General features: G+C 35.8%; 1 protein-coding gene and 1 non-coding gene across 2 annotated transcripts; one reads left to right on the plus strand and one right to left on the minus strand.

Annotated features, from left to right (window-relative positions):
- Positions 1-1,732: 1,732 nt before the first annotated feature.
- On the minus strand, positions 1,733-1,805 carry TRNAR-ACG (transfer RNA arginine (anticodon ACG)). Its single transcript has one exon. It is a non-coding gene; the product is annotated as a tRNA-Arg (tRNA).
- A 172-nt stretch (positions 1,806-1,977) lies between these two features.
- On the plus strand, positions 1,978-8,079 carry LOC107816723 (UDP-N-acetylglucosamine transporter ROCK1). The gene is made up of 7 exons (XM_075227749.1): positions 1,978-2,366; positions 5,313-5,361; positions 5,447-5,673; positions 6,234-6,435; positions 6,511-6,654; positions 7,010-7,084; positions 7,544-8,079. Exons 1-7 carry the CDS (start codon positions 2,221-2,223, stop codon positions 7,703-7,705), a joined length of 1,005 nt encoding a protein of 334 aa, XP_075083850.1. The 5' UTR covers positions 1,978-2,220; the 3' UTR covers positions 7,706-8,079.
- The last annotated feature ends 15,133 nt before the right edge of the window (positions 8,080-23,212 follow it).

The raw sequence follows: 23,212 nt of genomic DNA on the forward strand, positions 1-23,212 counted from the left end.
AAGAGAGAGACCTACAAAAGCTTTTCTGAGTTGTTGAGAATCCTCAGCTGCAGAAGGAACCAATTCTGGAATTTTGAGACTTGCCATTTTTTTCTCTTCTCTCAATGTTGAGAATATATGTTTCTTCCTACTTGATGATCTGTGATCTGTAATTACTTCATCACTTGTATATGTATTATTATTGAATGACCTTTGAAATTGAATCCGATATAAAAGGAAAGACTATTCAGACAATGTGGATTATGAAAACGTTACATCAATCTAATTAAGCTAATCGGGATCGGTCATATAAATCTTTAATATACATTTTTGCATACTTGTAAATTTCTGATTTAAAATTGCTCAGAATTATATTCTTTTAACAATTAAAATAGTATTATTAAGAACATAAAAAAAAAATTATTGACAAGTGTTATATATCTTCTCTCGTCATGAACCCTTAAGTTCTATTGATTTTACTTAAGGATTTGTAAATTGTATTTCTTGTAGAGATTTCATCAACAGTTCTAGTAGAATTTGTCAATTTAGAAATCAATCAGTGGGGAAAATTAGAATTACTATAATAATTATCATTCTTTGATAACCGGATGAATAAACACAGGTAAGTTTTTACCATTTCAAAGTAGCATAATGCACTCAATATTTACACAACTATATATGTTACTAGATTTGTTGTCTATAATAAAGATATGATGGCGATAAAAAAAATGGAGGGTTAATTTCACGTAAAATCATTGAAATTTATCAATTGTAATAGTAAAGATACAATATTATTTTTTGGTCATAGTAACGTCATTGAACTTTACCACTATAATACTTAAAGATATAAAACTATCTTTTGTCACATTAAATACTAAAAATTTTATCTATTATAACAGTAAAATCATAAAATTTTACCCATTATAATCGTAAAGTCACCTTTGATGAGTATGTCTTGTCGTTATAATGAGCAGAATTTAGTGATTTTACTACTATGGTATATATACTTTAACGTGACACAATATAATTTTGTGACTTTACGATAACTATGGATAAATTTTACATTTTACTATTATTGCTAATAAAATTCTATTACTTCTAAAAATAATTTTGTGATTTGACTGTTACAATAAATAAAATTCTAACAAGCATACGTGAAATTAAAGCATGCACAAAGAGTGGGGTCAAAGGAAAGTGTGGCATGGATTATGGAAGTGTCGAGTTTACATATATTTAATTTTATACTACAGTCAAATTTCTCTATAACAATCTCGTTTGTTTCGAATTTTTTTTGGCTGCTATAGTAAAGTGTTGTTATAGAAAATATATATTATAACATAATATAATATTCGGTTCCGAGAAAAACTCAGTTTTATATTAAATGTTGTTATAGAGATGTCTAATTGTATATACGAAGGTTTAGTAAATTTTCAATACGTCGCCGAAGCAATAAGCAACCTACTGTGTAATAAAATATCCCATCGAATAACAATTTTTTTTATAACATTTTTTGCAAGCTAATACGTTTGAAAGGAATCAGATCTTCTTTTTTTTTTTTTTAGTATTTCATTTTTTTTGTAACCGGTATTTCGTTTTTATTACACATTACACTTTTCACATTGTTGCGTTAGCTACATTTTCAAGAAGTTTTTATTTCCTTTTTATTTTAGGAATTTTTTACCATTTGAAAATTCTCCTAAGAAGAGGAGGGAAAGGGCAAAAAATACAGCTGCGGAGTTAAAAAACAATTATTCGACTCTGCTGGGGATCGAACCCAGAATCTCTGGTTTCGTAGACCAGCGCCTTATCCATTGGGCCACAGAGTCCTTGTTGTTGAGAAGGGAATTAATAAACTATAATTAATAGTTATTCCATTGGGTCACAGAGTCGTTTCTCTTTATTTTATAGTGTTTTGTTTGATAAGAACGTATAATTTAAATGGAATCCAAAAAATTAGACGCTTTTCAAATTTAATTGAAAGATTCCTTCCTAATTTATGAGTTATGGCTAAAGAAAAGTCTTTTACTATTCTAGAAGACTCAACCAAAAGTTCGGTCAATTTCAAAGTCATCTTCACAAAACGACATCGTAAATCGACTCAGTTACGCCATAGCCAACCAGCAATAGAAAGCTTTACACAAAAGCCTTCACCATTTCTAATTGGCTTTTCGATAACAGCAATTATTGAAGGATCCGAATAGAAACAGCCCGATTCGTGTCCAAATTTCGGGTCGACCCGTTATGGCTGTTACAGTATCCAAAGCAGCTCCGAAAGAAAACTCCGAGAACCCGACGACGGCCAAAACCGGTGGTAAAGTGTGGTTTTATTCCCTGCTTCTCACCCTACAGTACGGTGCTCAGCCCCTCATCTCCAAGAGCTTTGTCAGGTTCAAATTACTCCCCTTTCACTTTAATTTTATTTAGTTCTTAGTGGTTTTTGTGTAGAATGCAATTCAGTTATTTGAACATGTTAATGTGTATTTAAATTCAAATGTGAAGTGTGTGAGGTGTAACTTATTATCTATGATATAGTTGTGCTTGATTAGTGACCGGAGACAGATCCATGATTTGAACTTTATGAGTCCGGGATGCACCATTTGTGTTATTAGGATCAAAATTTAATATTTCTACATATTTAGTAAATTTCTCAACACATATATTGAGTCTGGGCCAAAGCTACTCGTAACTTATATGGTGCATCCGCCTTGACTGTAAGCATTATATGTTTGCTACCCGTAACTTATATGGTACATCCGCCTTGACTGTAAGCATTATATGTTTGCGAACTTAAGAAAACATATGAAAAATTTGGGATAAAGGTATGGTGTTGTTGTTAGTATTGTTGTTAAACATTCATAAAAAGGGGAACAACACCTACACCGGATTAATTTTACTTAATTTTCGCGATTTGAAGGCATGGATGTATATGTCACAAGTGAGTGTCTAAGTGGTGAGGGTGTGTTCTCGATTTAAAATATAGAATTGGTGTTTGTTTTGCATCCTTGGCAAAATTATTCATTGTTTAAGGAAAGGCATTGAAAGTTTTCAGAGAAAGGTATAATGCAATTGTCAATAAGGGCTTACCCTGTGCATGAAGTTCTTTTTGGACTCCTGGCTAATGTATGGGAGGGGGGAGGGGAAAGTGTGTATATGGTATGCCGCATATCGAACACATAACCAAGTTGCTAAAGGAGTAATGCTAACGTTTCGCCGGGGCTCTTCCTCATATTATGCTAGCATCTAGTATTCGAGTTTATTGGATGGTCATCACCATTAGAAATTTCAAATTGGATAGTTGCGGAATCTTATTATCCAAACTCTTCTTATTGATGTTTAGTATGAGAATATAGCAAACTTATAAGTTTAGTTACAAGGTTTTTAAAAGTTTAAGAATTGCTGGTTGCAAAGAAAGGTCCGTTGGAGGACATCTTCCAATTTCTTTAGCTAGAACACTCTTTAATGGACCCACCAATTTTGTATTTGATTCCTATGACTGTAAGTACCACAAAGAGGTTCCCATTTAACAGTGGCAGAAGATAACATTATCCATGAGGAATTGGGACCAGGAATTATCGTTTTCAATCCATTTTTTGGTAAACGGCTATGGAGATTCATGTCACGAGAAGAATGCATTTTGGAGAAGGATATTTCTAATAAATATGGAGTGAGATAAAGGATGGTACCTTGGGAAAAGGGCTAAGTCTTTGAAAATCTGTGGAATGGAACTTTGAAGGATAGGGAGAGATTCTCTAGATGTATAGGTTATGCATTGGGCAACGACAATGGCAACAATGGTAGAATTAGCAAACAATGGAAATCCCATAGAAAATAAAAATGGAGGAAGAAGAGATTAAAAAAATAGGACTCCTAAGGGTGCGGCCTAGTGATTAATGAAGTGGGAGCAGAAACATGAGGTCTCACGTTCAAATCTCATCGGAGACAAAAAACATTAGGTGATTTCTTCCCTACTGCCAAGCTTTGGCGGGCAGAGTTACCTGGTAATTGTGCTGGTATGAGGTAGCAGGTATCCGGCGGAGTTAGTCGAGGTATCTGTGGAATGGAACTTTGAAGGATAAGGAGAGATTCTCTAGATGTATAGGTTATATAGTGGGCACCGACAATGGTAACAATGGTAGAATTAGCAAACAAGGAAAATCCTATAGAAAATAAAAATGGAGGAAGAAGAGTAAAAAATAAATAGGACTCCTAAGGGTGCGGCGTAGTGATTAATGAAGTGGGAGGAGAAACATGAGGTCTCACGTTCAAATCTCATCGGGAACAAAAAACATTAGGTGATTTCTTCCCTACTGCCAAGCTTTGGCGGGCAGAGTTACCTGGTAATTGTGCTGGTATGAGGTAGCAGGTATCCGGTGGAGTTAGTCGAGATGCACGCAAGCTGGCCCGAACACCACCATTATAATAGAAAAGAAGAAATTAAGATCTAGAAACCAAATTGATGGTCTTAGACACAAGTAGCATATAACACTAGTTACATCCTAATTACCTAACTAATGTCCCAAAGATATCGAAGATATGGGAGTAGATTAAGAAGATATCCACCTTCAATGTTAATTCAAGGAGTTCTTCGAGAACCCAAAAGGTCTTCATGGAGCCTTACATAAACATTAATCCAAAACTGGGTAAAAAACCTATGTTACTCCTATTTATACTACTAGCTAAACGATTGGCTTTGGGCAAGTCCAAATACTCTAGAATAACAAAAAATCCATAACATAATTGAGAGGTTCGCGAGGCATGTGGGACCATGCTTGAATCATCCCGAAAGCTCCAATGGAGGGAGCTCCTTAGCTAGGGGTCCAGTTAGGGATGGTCCACATAAAACCGAACGGTTTGACGAGCAAAACTGTGTGCAAAAATAATACTCCCTCCGTTTTAATTTATGTGAACCTATTTGGACTGGGCACGGAGTTTAAGAAGAAAAAAAAAAAGACTTTTGAACTTGTGGTGTAATAAGGCACAAATATTTTGTGTGGTTATAAATCATTGCATAAAGGCAAATTGTTTTCAAATATGGAAAGGGGTCATCCTTTTTGGCACGGACTTAAAAGGAAATAGGTTCACAATTGAAACGGAAGGAGTATCAAATCAAAGACAAGCACCTATGGATTGACTGGTTTCCACCTTTTTCCTTATTTCCTCATTGTCTTAAAGATGCTTTTTATTATGTCTATTTTGCTACTTTTTACTATCTTGGTATAGGAAATATTATACTTATTCTTTCATATAATTTGTTTGGTGATAAATACTCCTGTATTCCTTGTTAAGATTTATATATTATGACGTCAATGTTTCATGTTCTGTTCTTCCTACAGGCGTGAAGTGATAGTTACTTCGTCTGTTTTGACATGTGAAGTAGTCAAGGTAAATTTCTGTACTTTCTTCTCTGCATTGTTTTCCACTCCATGGTTCCACATGTTTGCTTACATACATTCCTTTTACTTTGCAGGTTATTTGTGCTCTTTTTCTCATGGCAAAAGAAGGCAGTTTGAAGAAAATGTACAGGGAGTGGACCTTATTTGGCTCTTTGACTGCATCTGGACTGCCTGCTGCTATCTATGCACTACAAAACAGCTTATTGCAGATCTCATATAAAAATCTTGATTCACTGACCTTTTCAATCTTGAACCAGACAAAACTGTTCTTCACAGCCTTGTTTACTTACATATTATTGAGGTAGGCTTTGCCGGGTGTACTTACATATTATTGAGGTAGGCTTTGCCGGGTGACTGTGGAAGTTAGTATGTTGATCCAAAATGTTGTTGAAAGTTTTTCTTTATTGATTGTTATCTACTTTGTCTTAGTCCTTGCTTAGAAAAGATTATTGAACAAATGTACCTTTTGGTTACCTTTGGCAACAGTGCGAGTGCGTAGGCTGTTAGTGTCTCAGATCGTACGTACTTAATATGGTAATATTTTATTATTTCGTCATGGATGTCAAACAGATCTATTAAATATTCTTTGTTTTCAACAGAAACTGTTTTTTACATCATTCTCTTTTTCTCATAGAAACTTTTCTTCTGCGTCGTCTGCTCCATTTAGCTGTTAGTTGCAATATTTGTCATTTAAATTAATAATTTTATGGCATTCTGAGGTCTCTGTGTAGACCAACTCTTTTTTAATTTTGATTTCTTAAATAATTTTGAGATGAACTCTCTTGTTAGTTACACTAGTTGTGTATCAGGTGAGTCCTGAGAGCCTTGATTGCCCCCACAAAATCCTTTATCCTTTTTCAGGCAGAAGCAATCCATTCAACAAATTGGGGCTCTTTTCTTGTTAATCCTCGCAGCTGTCCTATTAAGTGTTGGTGAAGGCTCCAGCAAAGCTTCAAATAGTAGTAGTAACCCCGATGAGATCTTATTCTATGGAATTGTACCAGTTTTGGTTGCATCTGTGCTCTCTGGTCTGGCTTCTGCCTTGTGTCAATGGGCATCTCAGGCAAGTGAACACTTTTAATATATGAATGGGTCTTTTGCATTTCCTCCTTTTTGATATGCTTCTTGTCTATTACAGGTTAAGAAACACTCATCTTACCTGATGACTGTTGAGATGTCCATTATTGGGAGTCTTTGTTTGATAAGTAGTACTTCCAAGTCTCCTGATGGAGAAGCTATTCGACAGCACGGATTCTTCTACGGGTGGACTGCCTTAACTTTGGTAAATCAGTTTTGTCAATATACAATTCTTTTTCTATCATGTATGTCATGGGTGCTGGTTAAATTAGTAGTGTAAATACTTAAAACATCCAGAAACAGGAACCGCCTTGAATATTAAGTTTTTTGAGAAAAAACTGTATAGTTTCTATTTGGGGATATCTTATATCAATTTGCCCGATGTTTCGTTGTTGAGGAAAGAAATTGTCCCATGAGTTAGTCATTTACATATTTTTATTTATCAAAATCAAATGACCTGGATTCATTTTCTTTTCCTTTGTTCATTTTGGGAAAGGAATCAGATCTATTTAGGTGAAACTCATGATTTTTATGTGATACTTCAATTTCTTCTGTTCCAGATCCCTGTTGTTTTAAATGCGGTTGGTGGAATTCTTGTGGGTCTCATCACTTCGTATGCTGGTGGTGTAAGGAAGGTAAGTGCCACTGAACTTCTTATGCTTTAGAAGCTGTGCAGAAATTGAATAGGCTTGTAAAAACATTCTTGATATTCTTTGTTATAGTTTGGCGTTTTTTGTTCCTTTCCCTTTGATTGATTTGAAGCATTTGTAGCTCTGGTACATTACTATGCCACTTAAAATGGAGTCCTAGAATATTTTCTATTTTCTAACTCGTAACATATTCTCTTGATAGTTCTTGGTGGAACGAAACAGTTAACCATATGATCTATTTTTAAAAAAAATAAAAAATTGTAATGAGATGAGGCCATATACCTTTCTCGGCTTTTTGGCTAAGATAAAATATAATAAGATGAGGGCATATTAATTTTGTGCTTCCCTTAAAGATTATATCATGCTGTAATTTTTGTAACTGTTCCATTACCATACTTCTCTTGACAACGTTATTTCTTCCTGCTTGTCTTAAATTGCACGCAGGGATTTATCATTGTGTCTGCGCTTCTTGTCACTGCTCTGCTCCAATTTATTTTTGATGGAAAACCTCCTTCGCCATACTGCCTTGTGGCACTTCCATTGGTTATGACTAGCATAAGCATATACCAAAAATACCCATACCGTGTTAAGAAGAAGCAAGTGTGAATCTTGAACATGCCATATTATGAATCAAAGTATATTTGCCAACATTTGGCAAAATGGACAATTGGTTTTAACTTATCTAACAGGAAAAGAGAGTTGACAGCTACTATTTGAGGAGTTCAACTCTGCTGGTAGTTTCCCTAAGAAGGGAAGAAAGGAAGGGTGGTTGTTATTCGTACTCGGTGTTTACATCAAATCAATGAAAGCAAGACAAGTGTTTTCACATTATGCATTTATTATTTAACTGTGATATGTATTTTTCACTTTAATTTTTTAATTATAAGGTTAAATTACTTGTTTTGTGTAAACACGGATACAAACAAATATTTACCAGCATATTTAGCATGACGACTCATTCAAGGAGTCAAATTCTATTATTTGGTTATCAGAAAATATTTTTAAAGAAAATATAATCTATTAATAGGAAAAAATGACTTTAAATTTCTTAAGCAAAATCGTTGTTCTATGCAACTTTTCTCAACTCACTCTATCAATTGCTTCAACCAGCACTTGAGCATTATTAACATTTTTAAATACTTGAAAAATCCATTGAAATACTATCTAATTTGCGAATATTATGATCAATTTTGTTAATAAATAATTTTTCCAAAACTAATTTTCAGAGAAATTACTTATTTTGCAAAAAAGACAGGTATAGTTTTGGTTCTTCAGCTTATGCTAATAGGTAAAGCTTTTTTCCCCCCTCTAAAACAAGAGAATTAACTTTGTGAAAGCTCTTTTTGGGTTCTTGATTGGTACAGTGGTGACCTATGTATCTTGGAATATACAAGTTATGTGTACTTATGCAAGTGTTCTGGTGTTTTATGCTATTTATTTATTTATTTATTGGACGAGGGCAAGTAGCACACGGTTCGAAATTCGATGAATAATGGATTTGTCTTTCAACCCTTCTTCACTTAAATACCAAGGTTTTGTCTGCGATAGGATTCAAACTCGTGTTCCTAACCCACACAACACAAGTTGCACTTTTACCACTAAACTAGAGCCCGACCCATGTTTTATGCTATTTATTAAGTATCGGTTTTGGAAATATGTTGATTTTCTTTGCTTGAGAGCTTTATCTACATGAGCTTCTTTTGTTACACTAGTCTCTCTGAACGTGTATTGCATGTTTATCTTACTTTATTATTATAAAATTCATATTGCAAAATGTTGAATTTTAATTATATGAATATTTTAAGAATTCTTGTTTGAGTTATAAAAGCATGTAAACATATGTATTTGCACATTAATGTTTGTTTTACAATCTTCTCCATTATTGTGATGACCCAAAATGTCATCTTTAAATTTAATAAATAATTCTGTGTTCTAAAACCTCGAAAAGCACCATTTATTATTTCTCGACTTGCATGCGCAGTCCGTACAATTTTTCGAAAAATTTTTATGTGAAAAACGGATAAAAATGTGAAATAGAGCTTTAAAACTCAACTGAGTTGACTTTGGTCAATATTTTGAGCAAACGAACCCGGATCAGTGTTTTGACAATTGCGGTAGGTCTGTATCGTGATTTGGGACTTGGGCGTATGCCCAGAATCGAATTCCGAGGTCCCTAGCCCGAGATATGAAATTTTGATGAAAAATTAAAAGATGAAAGCTTAAAGATTTTTAAGAAATTAGTGATATTGGACTTATTGACACCGGGTCCGTATTTTGGTTCCGGAGCCCGCTATAGGTCTACTATAATATTTATGACTTGTCTGCCGAATTTGGTGAGAATCGGAGTTGATTTGACGAGATTCGGACGTCCGGTTGTAAAAATATAGTTTTAAAGTTTTCTTGAAAATTTTCTTTGATTTGGCGTCCGATTCGTAGTTCTAGGTGTTATTTTGGCGATTTGATCGCGCGAGCAAGTTTGTATGATGTTTTAGGACTTGTGTGCATGTTTTAGGGCTCGGGTGAGTTTCGGATAGGATACAGGATGGTTTTGAACTTAGAAAAAATCTGGTTTTCTGCAACTCCAAGCTTCTGGTATTTCCTTCATCGCGTTCGCGAATGTACTCTCGCGAACGCGAAGAGCAAACTGGGCTGGCTTAAATTTCCTTCTCCGCGAACGTGAAGATTGGGTCGCGAACGCGAAGCTATGGGGACTTTACCCTTCGTGAACACGAAGCTTTAGAGGCCTGGGGGAGGGGTCAGTCGTCCTTCTACGCGAGCGCGAGTACTGGCACGCGAACGCGAAGGCCAGGGGGGGAAAAAGCCTTCGCGAACGCGAAGGAGGACTCGCGAACACGAAAGCCACGGGCTGCTACTCATCACGAACGCGACAGGCCCTTCGCGAACGCGAAGAAGGCCTGACGCCTGTGACTTAAAACAGAACTAAAACGAGATTTTCCCTATATTTTCACAAACCCTCAATTAGAACTCGGTTTAAGGGCGATTTCAAAAGAGTTTTTCACGATTTCGAATTGGGTAAGTGTTCTTTATCATATAGTGATTGTATTTCATGAATCGATGCCTATATTCATCCTTTATTTCGGATTTAGATGGAAGAAATTGGAATTTTTGTAAAACTTTCCAAAAACGAGAAATTTAGATTTGAACGTCCCTTTGACATTGGAATTGGATAATTTTTGTATGGTTGGACTCGTCTCGGAACGAGTGTTTGAATTTCGTAAGTTTTTTCCGAGATTTGAGACGTGGGTCCCACTGTCGAATATTTTAATAAATTTCAGATTTTTATCCGAAAAATTAGTAAATTCATATGGTATTAATTCCTATGATTCGTATTGAATATATCGAATTGTTTGTGAATAGATTTGAAACTTTTGGAGACAAATTTAAAAGGAAAAGTTGTGGTTGAGTAATTGATTGGAATTTGCAAAGCGAGGTAAGTGTCGTAGTTAACCTTGACTTGAGGGAATAGAACCCTTAAACTATTTGTTATGTGAAATGCATGTGAACGACGTATAGCGAGGTGATGAGTGTCTATACGTCGTCAAATTAATTGTTTGCATAATTACTTGAAAAATCATAAATCGTTTTAAATCATGAATTAATTATTATAATAATTATTTCTCTCCTATTCTTTGTCAAATATTAATTCTTGAATTCCTACATTAATTGTTACATGCTATTTGAATTATGTGTCTTAATTGTTATTTGACATTTAGTATATTAAATATTAAACTGCCTATTTTCTCCCTGATTTCCTTAATAATTTGCTATTTGTCATTGTTTGTTTCATAATTTAATTATAATTGTTGTATGCTTGTTGTCTTATAATTTTATATTAATTGTTGCATTTATTGGGAAAATTTCTTCTATAAGAATTGGTAAATGGATAGATTGGAGGATCGGGTTGTACGCCGCAACAGAATTGATTGAAATGGATATATTGGAGGATCGGGTTGCACGCCGCAACAGACTTATTAAAAGTCCATATTTGAGGATCGGGTTGCACGCCACAACAAACTTATTTAAAAGTCGATATATATATATATATATATATATATATATATATATATATATATATATATATATATATATATATGGGGATCGGGTTGCACGCCGCAACAGATTTGATTAAAATGAATATATTAGAGGAGCGGGTTGCACGCCGCAACAGAATGGAATGTGAATATATTGTGAGAGCGGGTTGCACGCTGCAACGGAAATTGATAAAAATGATAATTGATTATGACTGCTGAGTTGGCTTCAATTATTATAAATGAGTTACTTGATTTATTTCTATTATTTGTTGTTGTTACTAATATTGCGTACAGGTTGATGTAAGTGACCCGCCTTAGCCTCGTCACTACTTCGTCGAGGTTAGGCTCAGACAACTTCCATTTACTTTAGATGTAAGTCCCTGTCTATTTTACTTTAGCTGTGTGTTTATTTTCAGACATCCTTATTTTATTCAGACCTTTATTTGTATTTATTATAGAAGTTCGTGCACTTGTGACACCAATTCTGGGATAGTATTTAGACACCGTTATTTTTATGGATTATTCACTATATTTCAGAATTTACTTCCGCAATTGTTCTTTGTTATTAATAAATTTAAAAATTATTTTAAAAATGGATAATATTATTCTAACTTTGGCTTGCCTAGCAAGTGAAATGTTAGACGCCATCACGGTCCAAATGTGGGAATTTCGGGTCATGACAGTTGGTATCAGAGCACTAGGTTACATAGGTCTCACGAGTCACGAGTAAGCTTAGTAGAGTCTAAAGGATCGGTATAGAGACGTCTGTACTTATCTCTCAGAGGCTATGAAGTTTAGGAATAATATCACTTCTTTCTTATTTTGTCGTGCCATTTTACTCTATCATCAAAAATTGAAACATTCTACTCTTATTCTCTCGCAGATGGTAAGAATACGTAATACCTCTACCGATGGACAGGGACCAACCCCCGGTGGCAACTATGGCCAAAGGTAGAGGTTGAGGCCGAGGTCGTGCTAGAGGCCGAGGCAGAGGCAGAGGCAGAGGTAGAACTCAGTCCAGAGCTCGAGCAGCTGCACCTGTTATAGAACCTCAAGTGGATCTTCAGGAGGAAGTTCCAGTTCAGAATGTACCAGTTGGACCAGTTCAGGTCCCGGAAGGATTCATAGCCATTCCAGTACTTCAGGACGCTCTAGTCCGTTTGGTAAGTCTTATGGAGGGAGTGGCCCAGAATGGTACATTTCCAGTGGCACCAGCCATCTCACAGGCTGGGGGAGGAGCACAAACTCCCATTACTCCTGCTCCGGAGCAGATAGCTCCCCAGAATCGGGCTCCAGCAGTCCTGCCAGTTAGGGTAGTTCAGCCAGTTGTTGCGGCACAGACCGGTGATAGGCCCACCATGTCTTTTGAGGCCTTATTGAGACTGGATAAGTTTACTAAGGTTTTTCCAGTTCACTTCAGTGGTACACATTCTGAGGACCCATAGGATTATCTTGAATGTTGTCACGAGGTGCTGCGAAACATGGGTATAGTTGAGACCAATGGGGTTAATTTTGCTGTATTTCAGATGACGGGTTCTGCCAAGAGGTGGTGGAGAGATTATACATTGACCAGACCAGTTGGATCGCATGCACTTACCTGGGAGCAGTTCTCTCAGCTATTTCTGGAGAAGTTCCTTCCTATCACACTGAGAGAGGAATTCCGCAAGTAATTTGAGTGTCTACAGCAGGGCAGTATGACTGTTACTCAGTATGAGTCCCGTTTTGTGGATTTGGCTCGTCATGCTCTCCTTTTACTACTTACCGAGGGAGAGAGAGTGAGGAGGTTTATTGAGGGACTCACTCACCCTATCAGACTTCAGATGGCCAAGGAGACCGGAAGTGAGATTTCTTTTCAGGTAGCTGCTAATGTCGCAAGGAGGATCGAGATGGTTCTTGCACAGGAGAGAGGTCAGAGGTCAGATAAGAGGCCTCGTCAGTTCGGTTGTTTTGGTGGTGCCTCGTCTGGAGGCAGGGGTAATTTTGGTAGGGGTCATCCTCCCAGACCGTTTCATTCAGCATTTCATGCATCTCCCGGTGCTTCAGGGAGTCACGATCCTATTATGCCTTACTCTGGGCAACCAGCATTCAATGCACATTCAACTCCTATCAGTGCACCTCCACTCCAGAGTTACTACGGCGATTATCCGGCCCATTTGGGTCAGCTTCAGCTTCAGCAGCCACGACATCAGGATGGGTGTTATGAGTGTGGGAACATTGGTCATATCAGGAGATATTGCCCTAGATTGGTGAGTAACAGATCTCGGCAAGATTCTCGTGCCATCATATCGGCACCGGTTGCTTCACCGCCTGCTCAACCAGATAGAGGTAGGGGTTAGGCAGCTAGAGGTGGAGGTCAGGCCATTAGAGGTGGAGGTCAGACCATTACAGGTGGAGGCCAGCCAGTTAGAGGTCGTCCCAGGGACGCAGTTCAGAGTGGTGGGGCCCAACCCCGATTTTATACTTTTCCAGTTAGGCCTGAGACCGAGTCATCTGATACTGTGATCACAGGTATAATTCCAGTTTGCCATAGAGATGCTTCAGTTCTATTTGATCCAGGATCTACTTATTCCTATGTGTCCTCTTATTTTGCTTCATATTTGGTTGTGCCTTATGATTCTTTGAGTGCGTTTGTGTGTGTATCTACACCAGTGGGAGACTCTATTGTAGTAGATCATGTCTATCATTCTTGTGTGATTACTATTGGTAATCTTGAGACTAGTGTGGATCTTCTACTTCTTGATATGGTGGATTTTGATGTCATCATGGGTATGGATTGGCTGCCACCTTATCATGATATATTGGATTGTCATGCCAAGATAGTGACCCTAGCTATGCCGGGGTTACCTCGGTTAGAGTGGAAAGGAACTCCTGGTCATTCTGCCAGCAGGGTTATTTCTTATATGAAAGCTCGGCGTATGGTAGAGAAAGTGTGTCTAGCCTATTTGGCTTATATTCGCGATCCCAGTGCGGATGTTCCTTCTATGGACTCAGTACCAGTTGTTCGTGAATTTTCAGAAGTATTTCCTTTAGATTTGCCGGGGATGCCACTCGACAAAGATATTGACTTCTGTATTGATTTGGCTCCGGGCACTCAGCCCATTTCTATTTCACCATACCGTATGGCCCCGCCGGAGTTGAAAGAATTGAAAGAGCAGTTACAAGACTTGCTTGATCAGGGATTCATTAGACCCAGTGTCTCGCTCTGGGGTGCACCAGTATTATTTGTAAAGAAGAAAGATGGATCTATGAGAATGTGTATAGATTATCGGCAGTTGAACAAGGCCACTATCAAAAACAAATATCTGCTGCCAAGAATTGATGACTTATTTGATCAGCTTCAGGGTGCCAAGATATTTTCGAATATCGATTTGAGGTTTGGTTACCATCAGTTGAAGATTAGGGCATCTGATGGCCCTAAAATAGTTTTTCGAACTCGGTATGGGCATTACGAATTCCTAGTGATGTCATTTGGGTTGACAAATACCCTAGCAACATTTATGGATTTAATGAATCGGGTGTTCAAGTCTTATTTGGATTCTTTTGTGGTTGTATTCATTGATGATATCTTGATTTACTCCAGCAGTCGAGAGGAACATGAGCAACATCTTCGAAGTGTACTTCACACTTTGAAGAATAATCAGTTATATGCCAAGTTTTCAAAATGTGAGTTTTGGTTAGACTCAGTTGCCTTTTTGGGGCATGTTGTATCGGCAGAAGGCATAAAGGTGGATCCTAAGAAGATTGAGACTGTTCAGAATTGGCCTAGACCTACTTCAGTTACAGAGATTCGGAGTTTCCTGGGTTTAGCAGGTTATTATCGTCGGTTCGTGGAAGAGTTTTCATCTATAGCAAGCCCATTGACTAGACTGACCCAGAAAAGTGTCCCATTCAGATGGTCAGACGAGTGTGAGTTGACTTTTCAAAAACTCAAGACTGGTTTGACTACGGCACCAGTGTTGGCATTACCCACAGGTTCATGATTGTATATAGTATATTGTGACGCATCTCACATTGGTCTTGGTGCAATATTAATGCAAGATGGTAGGGTGATTACATATGCGTCACGGCAATCGAAAGTTCACGATAAGAATTATCCTGTTCATGACTTAGAACTGGCAGCCATTGTTCATGCGCTGAAGATTTGGAGGCATTACCTCTACGGTATCTCGTGTGAGGTATTTACTGATCATCGTAGCCTTCAGTACCTGTTCAAACAAAAAGATCTTAATTCGAGGCAGAGAAGATGGTTGGAGTTGTTGAAAGACTATGATATCACCATTTTGTATCACTCCGGAAAGGCCATTGTGGTGGTCGATGCTTTGAGTAGAAAGGCTGTGAGTATGGATAGTTTTGCGTATATTTCGGTTGGTGAAAGGACATTAGCTGCAGATGTTCAGACTTTGGCTAATTAGTTCGTGAGGTTAGATGTTTCAGAACCCAGTCGGGTTCTAGCTTGCACAGTCGCTCGATCTTCTTTATATGAGCGTATCAGAGAGAGGCAGTATGATGATCCTTATTTACTTGTGCTTAAGAATACGGTGTGGCACGGTGATGATAAACAGGTTGATGTGGGGGAATATGGAGTTCTGGGAATGAAGGATCGTATTTGTGTGCCTAATGTGGATGGACTTCATGAATTAATTCTTGAAGAGGCACATAGTTCCAGGTATTCTATTCATCCAGGTGCCGCTAAAATGTATCAAGATTTACGGCAGGTCCGACGTTTGAGGTCTAAGAGTTATCCTTCAGTTCGGGTGCAATGGAGAGGTCAGCCGGTAGATGCATCTATCTGGGAGTTCGAGTCGGACATGCAGAGTAAATATCCACACTTATTCACTAGCTCAGGTCCTTTTTTTTCTAACTCCATTCGAAGACGAATGTTTGTTTTAGAGGTGGAGAATGTGATGACCCAAAATGTCATCTTTAAATTTAATAAGTAATTATGTGATTTAAGACCTCAAAAAGTACCATTTATCATTCCTCGACTTGCTTGCGCAGTCCGTACAAATTTTCGGAAAGTTTTTATATGAAAAACAGATTAAAATGTGAAATAGAGCTTTAAAACTCAACTGAGTTGACTTTGGTCAAAATTTTGAGCAAACGGACCTGGATCAGTGTTTAGACAATTTCGATAGGTGCGTATTGTGATTTGGGACTTGGGCGTATGCCCGGAATCGAATTCCGAGGTCCCTAGCCCGAGATATGAAATTTTGATGAAGAATTAAAAGATGAAAGCTTAAAGATTTTTAAGAAGTTACTGATGTTGAATTTATTTACACCGGGTCCATATTTTGGTTTTGGAGCCCGGTATAGGTCCACTATAATATTTATGACTTGTCTGCCGAATTTGGTGAGAATCAGAGTTGATTTGACGAGATTCAGACGTCCGGTTGGAAAATTAAAGTTTTAAAATTTTATTGAAACTTTCCTTTGATTTGGAGTCTGATTCGTAGTTCTATGTATTATTTTGGCGATTTGATCGCGCGAGTAAGTTCATATGATGTTTTAGAACTTGTATGCATGTTTGGTTTGGAGCCCCGAGGGCTCGAGTGAGTTTCGGATAGGATATGAGATGATTTTGAACTTAGAAAAAATCTGGTTTTCTGCAAGTCCAGGCTTCTGGTATTTCCTTCATCGCATTCGCGAATGTATTCTCGCGAACGTGAAGAGCAAACTGGGCTGGCTGAATTTTCCTTCTTCGTGAACGTGAAGATTGGGTCGCGAACGCGAAGCTATGGGGACTTTACCCTTCGCGAACACGACCAGCTCAACGCGAACGCGAAGCTTTAGAGGCCTAAGGGTAGGGCCAGTCGTCCTTCTACGCGAGCGCGAGCACTGGCACGCGAACGCGAAGGTCAGGGGGAAAAAGCCTTCGCGAACGCGAAAGTCACGAGCTGCTACTCATCGCGAACGCGACAGGCCCTTCGCGAACGCGAAGAAGGCCTGACGTCTGTGACTTAAAATAGAACTAAAATGGGATTTTCCCATGTTTTTACAAACTCTCAATTAGAACCCGGTTTAGGGGCGATTTCAAATGAGTTTTTCACGATTTCGAACTGGGTAAGTGTTCTTTATCATAGAGTGATTGTATTTCATGAATCCATGCCTATATTCATCCTTTATTTCAGATTTAGATGGAAAAAATTAGAATTTTTGTAAAACTTTTCAAAAACGAGAAATTTAGATTTGAAGGTCCCTTTGATATTGGAATTGGATAATTTTTGTATGGTTGGACTCGTCTCGGAACGGGTATTCGGATTTCGTAAGTTTTTTTCTAGATTTGAGACGTGGGTCTCACTGTCGAATATTTTAATGAATTTCAGATTTGTATCCGAAAAATTAATAAATTCATATGTAATTAATTCCTATGATTCGTATTGAATATATCGAATTGTTTGTGAATAGATTTGAAGCTTTTGGCGACAAATTTAAAAGGAAAAGTTGTGGTTGAGTAATTGATTGGAATTTGCAAAGCGAGGTAAGTGTCGTGGTTAACCTTGACTTGAGGGATTAGAACCCTTAAACTATTTGTTATGTGAAATGCATGTGAACGACGTTTAGGCGAGGTGACAAGTGTCTATACGTTGTCAAATTATTTGTTTGCATAATTACTTGAAAAATCATAAATTATTTTAAATCATGAATTAATTATTATAGTAATTGTTTCTCTCTTATTCTTTGTCAAATATTAATTCTTGAATTCCTGCATTAATTGTTACATGCTATTTGAATTATGTGTCTTAATTATTATTTGACATTTAGTATATTAAATATTAAACTGCCTATTTTCTCCCTGATTTTCATAATAATTTGGTATTTGTCATTGTTTATTTTATAATTTAATCATAATTATTGTATGCTTGTTGTCTTATAATTTTATATTAATTGTTATATTTATTGGGAAAATTTCTTCTATAAGAATTGGTAAATGGATAGATCGGAGGATCGGGTTGCACGCCGCAACAGAATTGATTGAAATGAATATATTGGAGGATCGGGTTGCACGCCGCAACAAACTTATTAAAAGTCCATATTGGAGGATCAGGTTGCACGTCGCAACAGATTTATTAAAAGTCCATATTAGAGGATCGGGTTGCACGCCGCAACAAACTTATTTAAAAGTCTATATATATATATATATATATATATATATATATATATATATATATATATTGGGGGATCGGGTTGCACGTCGCAACAGACTTGATTAAAATGAATATATTAGAGGAGCGGGTTGTACGCCGCAACAGAATGAAATGTGAATATATTGTGAGGGCGGGTTGCACGCTGCAACGGAAATTGATAAAAATGATAGTTGGTTATGACTGCTGAGTTGGCTTCAATTATTATAAATGAGTTACCTGATTTATTTCTATTATTTATTGTTGTTACTAATATTGCGTACAGGTTGATGTAAGTAACCTACCTTAGCCTCATCACTACTTTGTCGAGGTTAGGCTCAGCACTTACCGGTACATGGGGTCGGTTGTACTGATACTATACTATGCACTTCTTGTGCAGATTTCAGAGTTGGTCCCAGCGGCGTACTATAGAGTTGCTCGGATTTCAGCTACTCGGAGGAGACTTGAGGTATAACTGCACAGCGTCCGCAGTTCTGAAGTCCCCGTCTATTTTACTTTAGATGTGTTTTTGTTTCTATACAGCTTTATTTTATTCATACCTTTATTTGTATTTATTCTAGAAGCTCGTGCACTTGTGACACCAATTCTGGGATAGTTTTTAGACACTGTTATTTTTATGAATTATTCACTATATTTCAGAATTTACTTCCGCAATTATTCTTTGTTATTAATAAATTTAAAAATTATTTTAAAAATGGATAATATTATTCTAACGTTGGCTTGCCTAGCAAGTGAAATGTTAGGCGCCATCACGGTCAGAAGGTGAGAATTTCGGGTTGTGAAAGTAAAGTCAACTCAGTTGAGTTTTAAAGCTCTATTTCACATTTTAATCCGTTTTTAAAATAAAAACTTTCCGAAAAATTGTACGGACTGCGCAGCAAGTCGAGGAATGATAAATGGTGTTTTTGGTGGTCTTAGAACATATAATTACTTATTAAATTTAAAGATGATATTTTGGGTCATCACAATTATTCAACATAAAAAGTCATGTTCTGCTTGGTTTCTTTTTATTAATTACATAAAATGGTTTAGTTTGAGATAATTAAGTACAAATTTTTAGTTCCTTTTAATTCAAATAGATAGCATCTCTACAAGACGACATCATATTGAAATCAAGACCATCTACCTTAATATAGTTGCAGAACATGAAGAGTAGATTATCTCATGATTTTACGTAGGAGTCTACATAGATCGGGTTGGTTCGATTTTTCTCAAAACCAAACCAAACCAATTATATTGGTTTGGATTGGTTCGGTTTTGACCGATTTTTTGTTACTTAAATATTATTTCAATCTTACTTTGTTAAATTTTTTATAAGTAAATATATATTTAGTAAAAATTTAAAAAATTGACAAACATATTATCTATTAAATATTCTTATGCGAGAATTTACTTAGTAACATATGATAGTTTTAGTCGTCTCACAATAATTTTTCGTTGACATACACTTTCAAGGTTAACCGAATTTAGTGATTAAATATAAAAATCAATATGATACGTAAATAATGATAACCACTTCAAATTCTAAAAAGATATTTAATAGATGTTGACATATGAATATGAAAGACCAAAGAGATTGACACATTTAAGTAACACTTGATAAGAAATTGATCATACAACCCATTATTTAAGGTTAATAAATATGGAGCACTTCATATTTTATAAAATATTATATCCCGTAAGAAAATCCTAAATATTTCTAGACATTTTTTAAATAAAATTCTATATAAAATCTTAAAAGTATATATAAAAATTATATATTTATATGTCGGTTTGGTTCAGTTTTTTTTAACTCAATACCAAACCAAATCAAACCAAACCTAATCGAAATTTTTAATCAGTTTGATTTGACTTTTCGATTTGATGCGATTTTCCGGTTCGATTTGTTTGTACACCCCTAATTTGATGTATTACAATCACAAGTGGTGCGGAATTCAAAATACCGATAGCAACAAGAGTGAGAATAAGGGTGAACCTTTTAATAGATAACATAACATAAACAATCAGCAAAGGTTCGAAATCACATCAAGTAAAAAAATTAAGGCTAACAAAACAACCCAAACACAAATATTTACTGATCTATAGAATCTATTAATAACTGCAAAAGGTTGAGATAAAAATATACTGTAAAAGATATGAAACCTCATACAAATAACTAAAATTAGGCTACAACGCAGACAAATGATTTGTTAAGTTATAAAAATCAAATAATTGTGAAGTCAAGTTCCCAACAAGAAAATCGTTGTTAAAAGAAATTTAATATTTTAAAGGTCCACGATAGAAAAATAATCAAAAGTATTCTCTCCATCCGAATTTATGTGATACTCTTATTTTTAGTTAGTCTCAAGAAATGAAATCTTTTTATATTCAACAACGATTTAACTTTAAACTTTCTATTACCCTTAGTGAAATGATCAATTTACAAGCCACAAAAATTCCTATAGTTTATATTAGACCGTAAGTATCAAAAATATTTTTTTTAATTTAAAATCAATGCCCCGTTAAACATCTTCACATATATTGAAATGGAAAAAATATTAAAAATAACTAACATAATGCGAGCAAATAAAACTCCCAGAACCAAAAAAATTGCTATGCAATAAAATTAAACGCAAAAATAATATTTGCCTAAGGAAATTTTGATTTTTTAAAGGTTTCATAAAATGTGTACTACAAATATATAGTTCCAAATTAATTAAATAGTGAAAATATACGATCGGGTAGGAATCTGAGAACATGAAAAGCAAACTTACGATATGAGACAGACAAGTAATGTACAACATTTTTTTTTCTCTTCAAATTCTTTTTACGTTTGAGGTTGACATAAACGTACATTTCTTTACGGAGAATGGTTTAATTTACAACCAAGCAACTTTTAGGCAAAGGATTAATATCGAACCAGTTAATAAATATCAAAGGTCACATCCATTCGGTTTGGGGTGTTTTGCACGACAATTTTTTAAAATTAAAAATGATAATTATATTATTCAGAAGGGTATTTAAGTAATTTAATTTTTAAGTTAGGGAGTTCATGCTTTTAATATAATATAAATATAGATAGATGAATGGTCTGTATGGTAGTTGAAATTGTATTAAGTTAATGGCTCTAAATGTAGTAGTACTACTACTATGATATGTGCAAAATGAGAAATGTTATTTATGCAAGATTTATCAAGGATTAGCATTTTCTCTATAATGTTGAAGCTAGGAATGATATGAGAGAGTTCATGACATTCCTCATCTTGAGCAAGAAGAATTTTATCAAAATTAAATGGAATTATGACTGCAAAGCATAACCTATTCCAAACTGGTAAATTAGGAATTAGAGTATATTCATAGCCAATAAAATAGTAGTCTTGACGATACCAGCACTAATGCACTGAATCATATCAACTATTTGAAGTTAAGCGCCTTTGGATAAGAGTAGTGCTAGGATGGATGTAATATATATATGGCCTACTTTTGGCCAATGATTATTAGCATTATTGGCTTCTTCATGGCCTTTCCTTGGTGACCTTGTTGGACATATTATGTCCTCTCATTCTAGGCCTTGTTGGCCAATTGTACACCAAGAAACTCCAATTCCTTTGGCTATAAATTGAGCTGATTCTAGCTCATTCCAAACACACCAACAAGATATGAGTTCTTCATTTCTTGTTTCTTCTCCTCTTTTAGTAATTGAGAGTATTTTGTAAGAGAGTTGAGTGTCGGAAAATACTTGTGTGAACCCTTCTTTGGAGTGATCTTGTGAGGATATTCTCTTGGGATATTTTGTGTTGATTAGAGTATTTACTCTAATCATGTACCTTTTTTTGTACTCTTGCTACTATAGTGAAATTGCTCTTCTCCGCTTGTGGACGTAGGTCATACTGACCGAACCATGTTAAATTGGTGTCTTCTTTATATTTTTTTAATTACCGTCATTATCAATTTGCATTATCTTTATTATTATCATTATAAAATTATTTGGCTAAATTTCGCACTACCCGGATTCCCGATCCTAACAAATTGGTATCAAAGCCAGATCTAATCGGGTTAGTTTATATAGCCAAAATGACTCTAACAAAGTCTTATGTTGAGAAATTTGACCGAAGTGTAAACTTTAAAATGTGACAATCAAAGATGGAAGTTATCCTAATTCAGGATGGCTTAGATTTGGCACTGCAAGGAAAGGAGAAGAAGCCGGATAAAATGACGGATGAGGAGTTTGCCGTCATAGACAAAAAGGCAAAAGCATGTATTATTTTAAATCTCTCAAATGAGGTTTTGCGTGAATTTGCAGCAGAAAGTACAGCCAAAGACATATGGGAAAAGCTGAAAACCCTATTTATGAAAAAAAGAAAAAAAAAACAGTAGAAAACAGGCTTTACTAAAGCAAAAATTCCACATTTTTCGTATTGCTGAAGGTACCTCTATACTTACATATCTTGATACTTTTGATTCTCTTCTTATGGATTTAAGTAACATAGATGCCGAAATCAAAGATGAGGATCAAGCTGTGTTATTGCTTATTTTCTTACCCCAATATCTTAAACACATAAGAGATATTATACTTTATGGAAAGGATAATATCTCTTATAAAGATATCAAATCTATTTTGAAATCAAAAGAACAAATAGATAGATATATTACTGGGGAAACTAGTGGGAACCAAGGGGATGGCTTATTCATAAGAGGTAGATCCGATTAAAAAGATTCAAGTAGTGAGAGACCTAAATCAAGGTCAAAATCCAGATACAAAAATATCATGTGCAAATATTGTCATAATAAATGTCACATTATTTCTGAATGCTTTAAATTGAAAAATAAAGAAAAATATACAGAAAAGAAAAATGAGCACAAAAATACTGATACTGCCGAAGCAAGTGTAGCTGCTGATGAGACTGAGGGAACTAATTTTTTTTAGCAAATAATAATAG

This window comes from Nicotiana tabacum, chromosome 13 (genome assembly GCF_000715075.1).
Source record: "Nicotiana tabacum cultivar K326 chromosome 13, ASM71507v2, whole genome shotgun sequence".
Lineage (NCBI taxonomy): Eukaryota > Viridiplantae > Streptophyta > Magnoliopsida > Solanales > Solanaceae > Nicotiana > Nicotiana tabacum.

Excerpts from the sequence above, each read along its gene's own strand:
- LOC107816723 (XM_075227749.1), top strand. The coding sequence starts at position 2,221 with ATGGCTGTTACAGTATCCAAAGCAGCTCCGAAAGAAAACTCCGAGAAC. Across the intron at positions 5,674-6,233 it reads TTTACTTACATATTATTGAG|GCAGAAGCAATCCATTCAAC; the intron begins GTAGGCTTTGCC and ends ATCCTTTTTCAG. Across the intron at positions 6,436-6,510 it reads TGTGTCAATGGGCATCTCAG|GTTAAGAAACACTCATCTTA; the intron begins GCAAGTGAACAC and ends TGTCTATTACAG.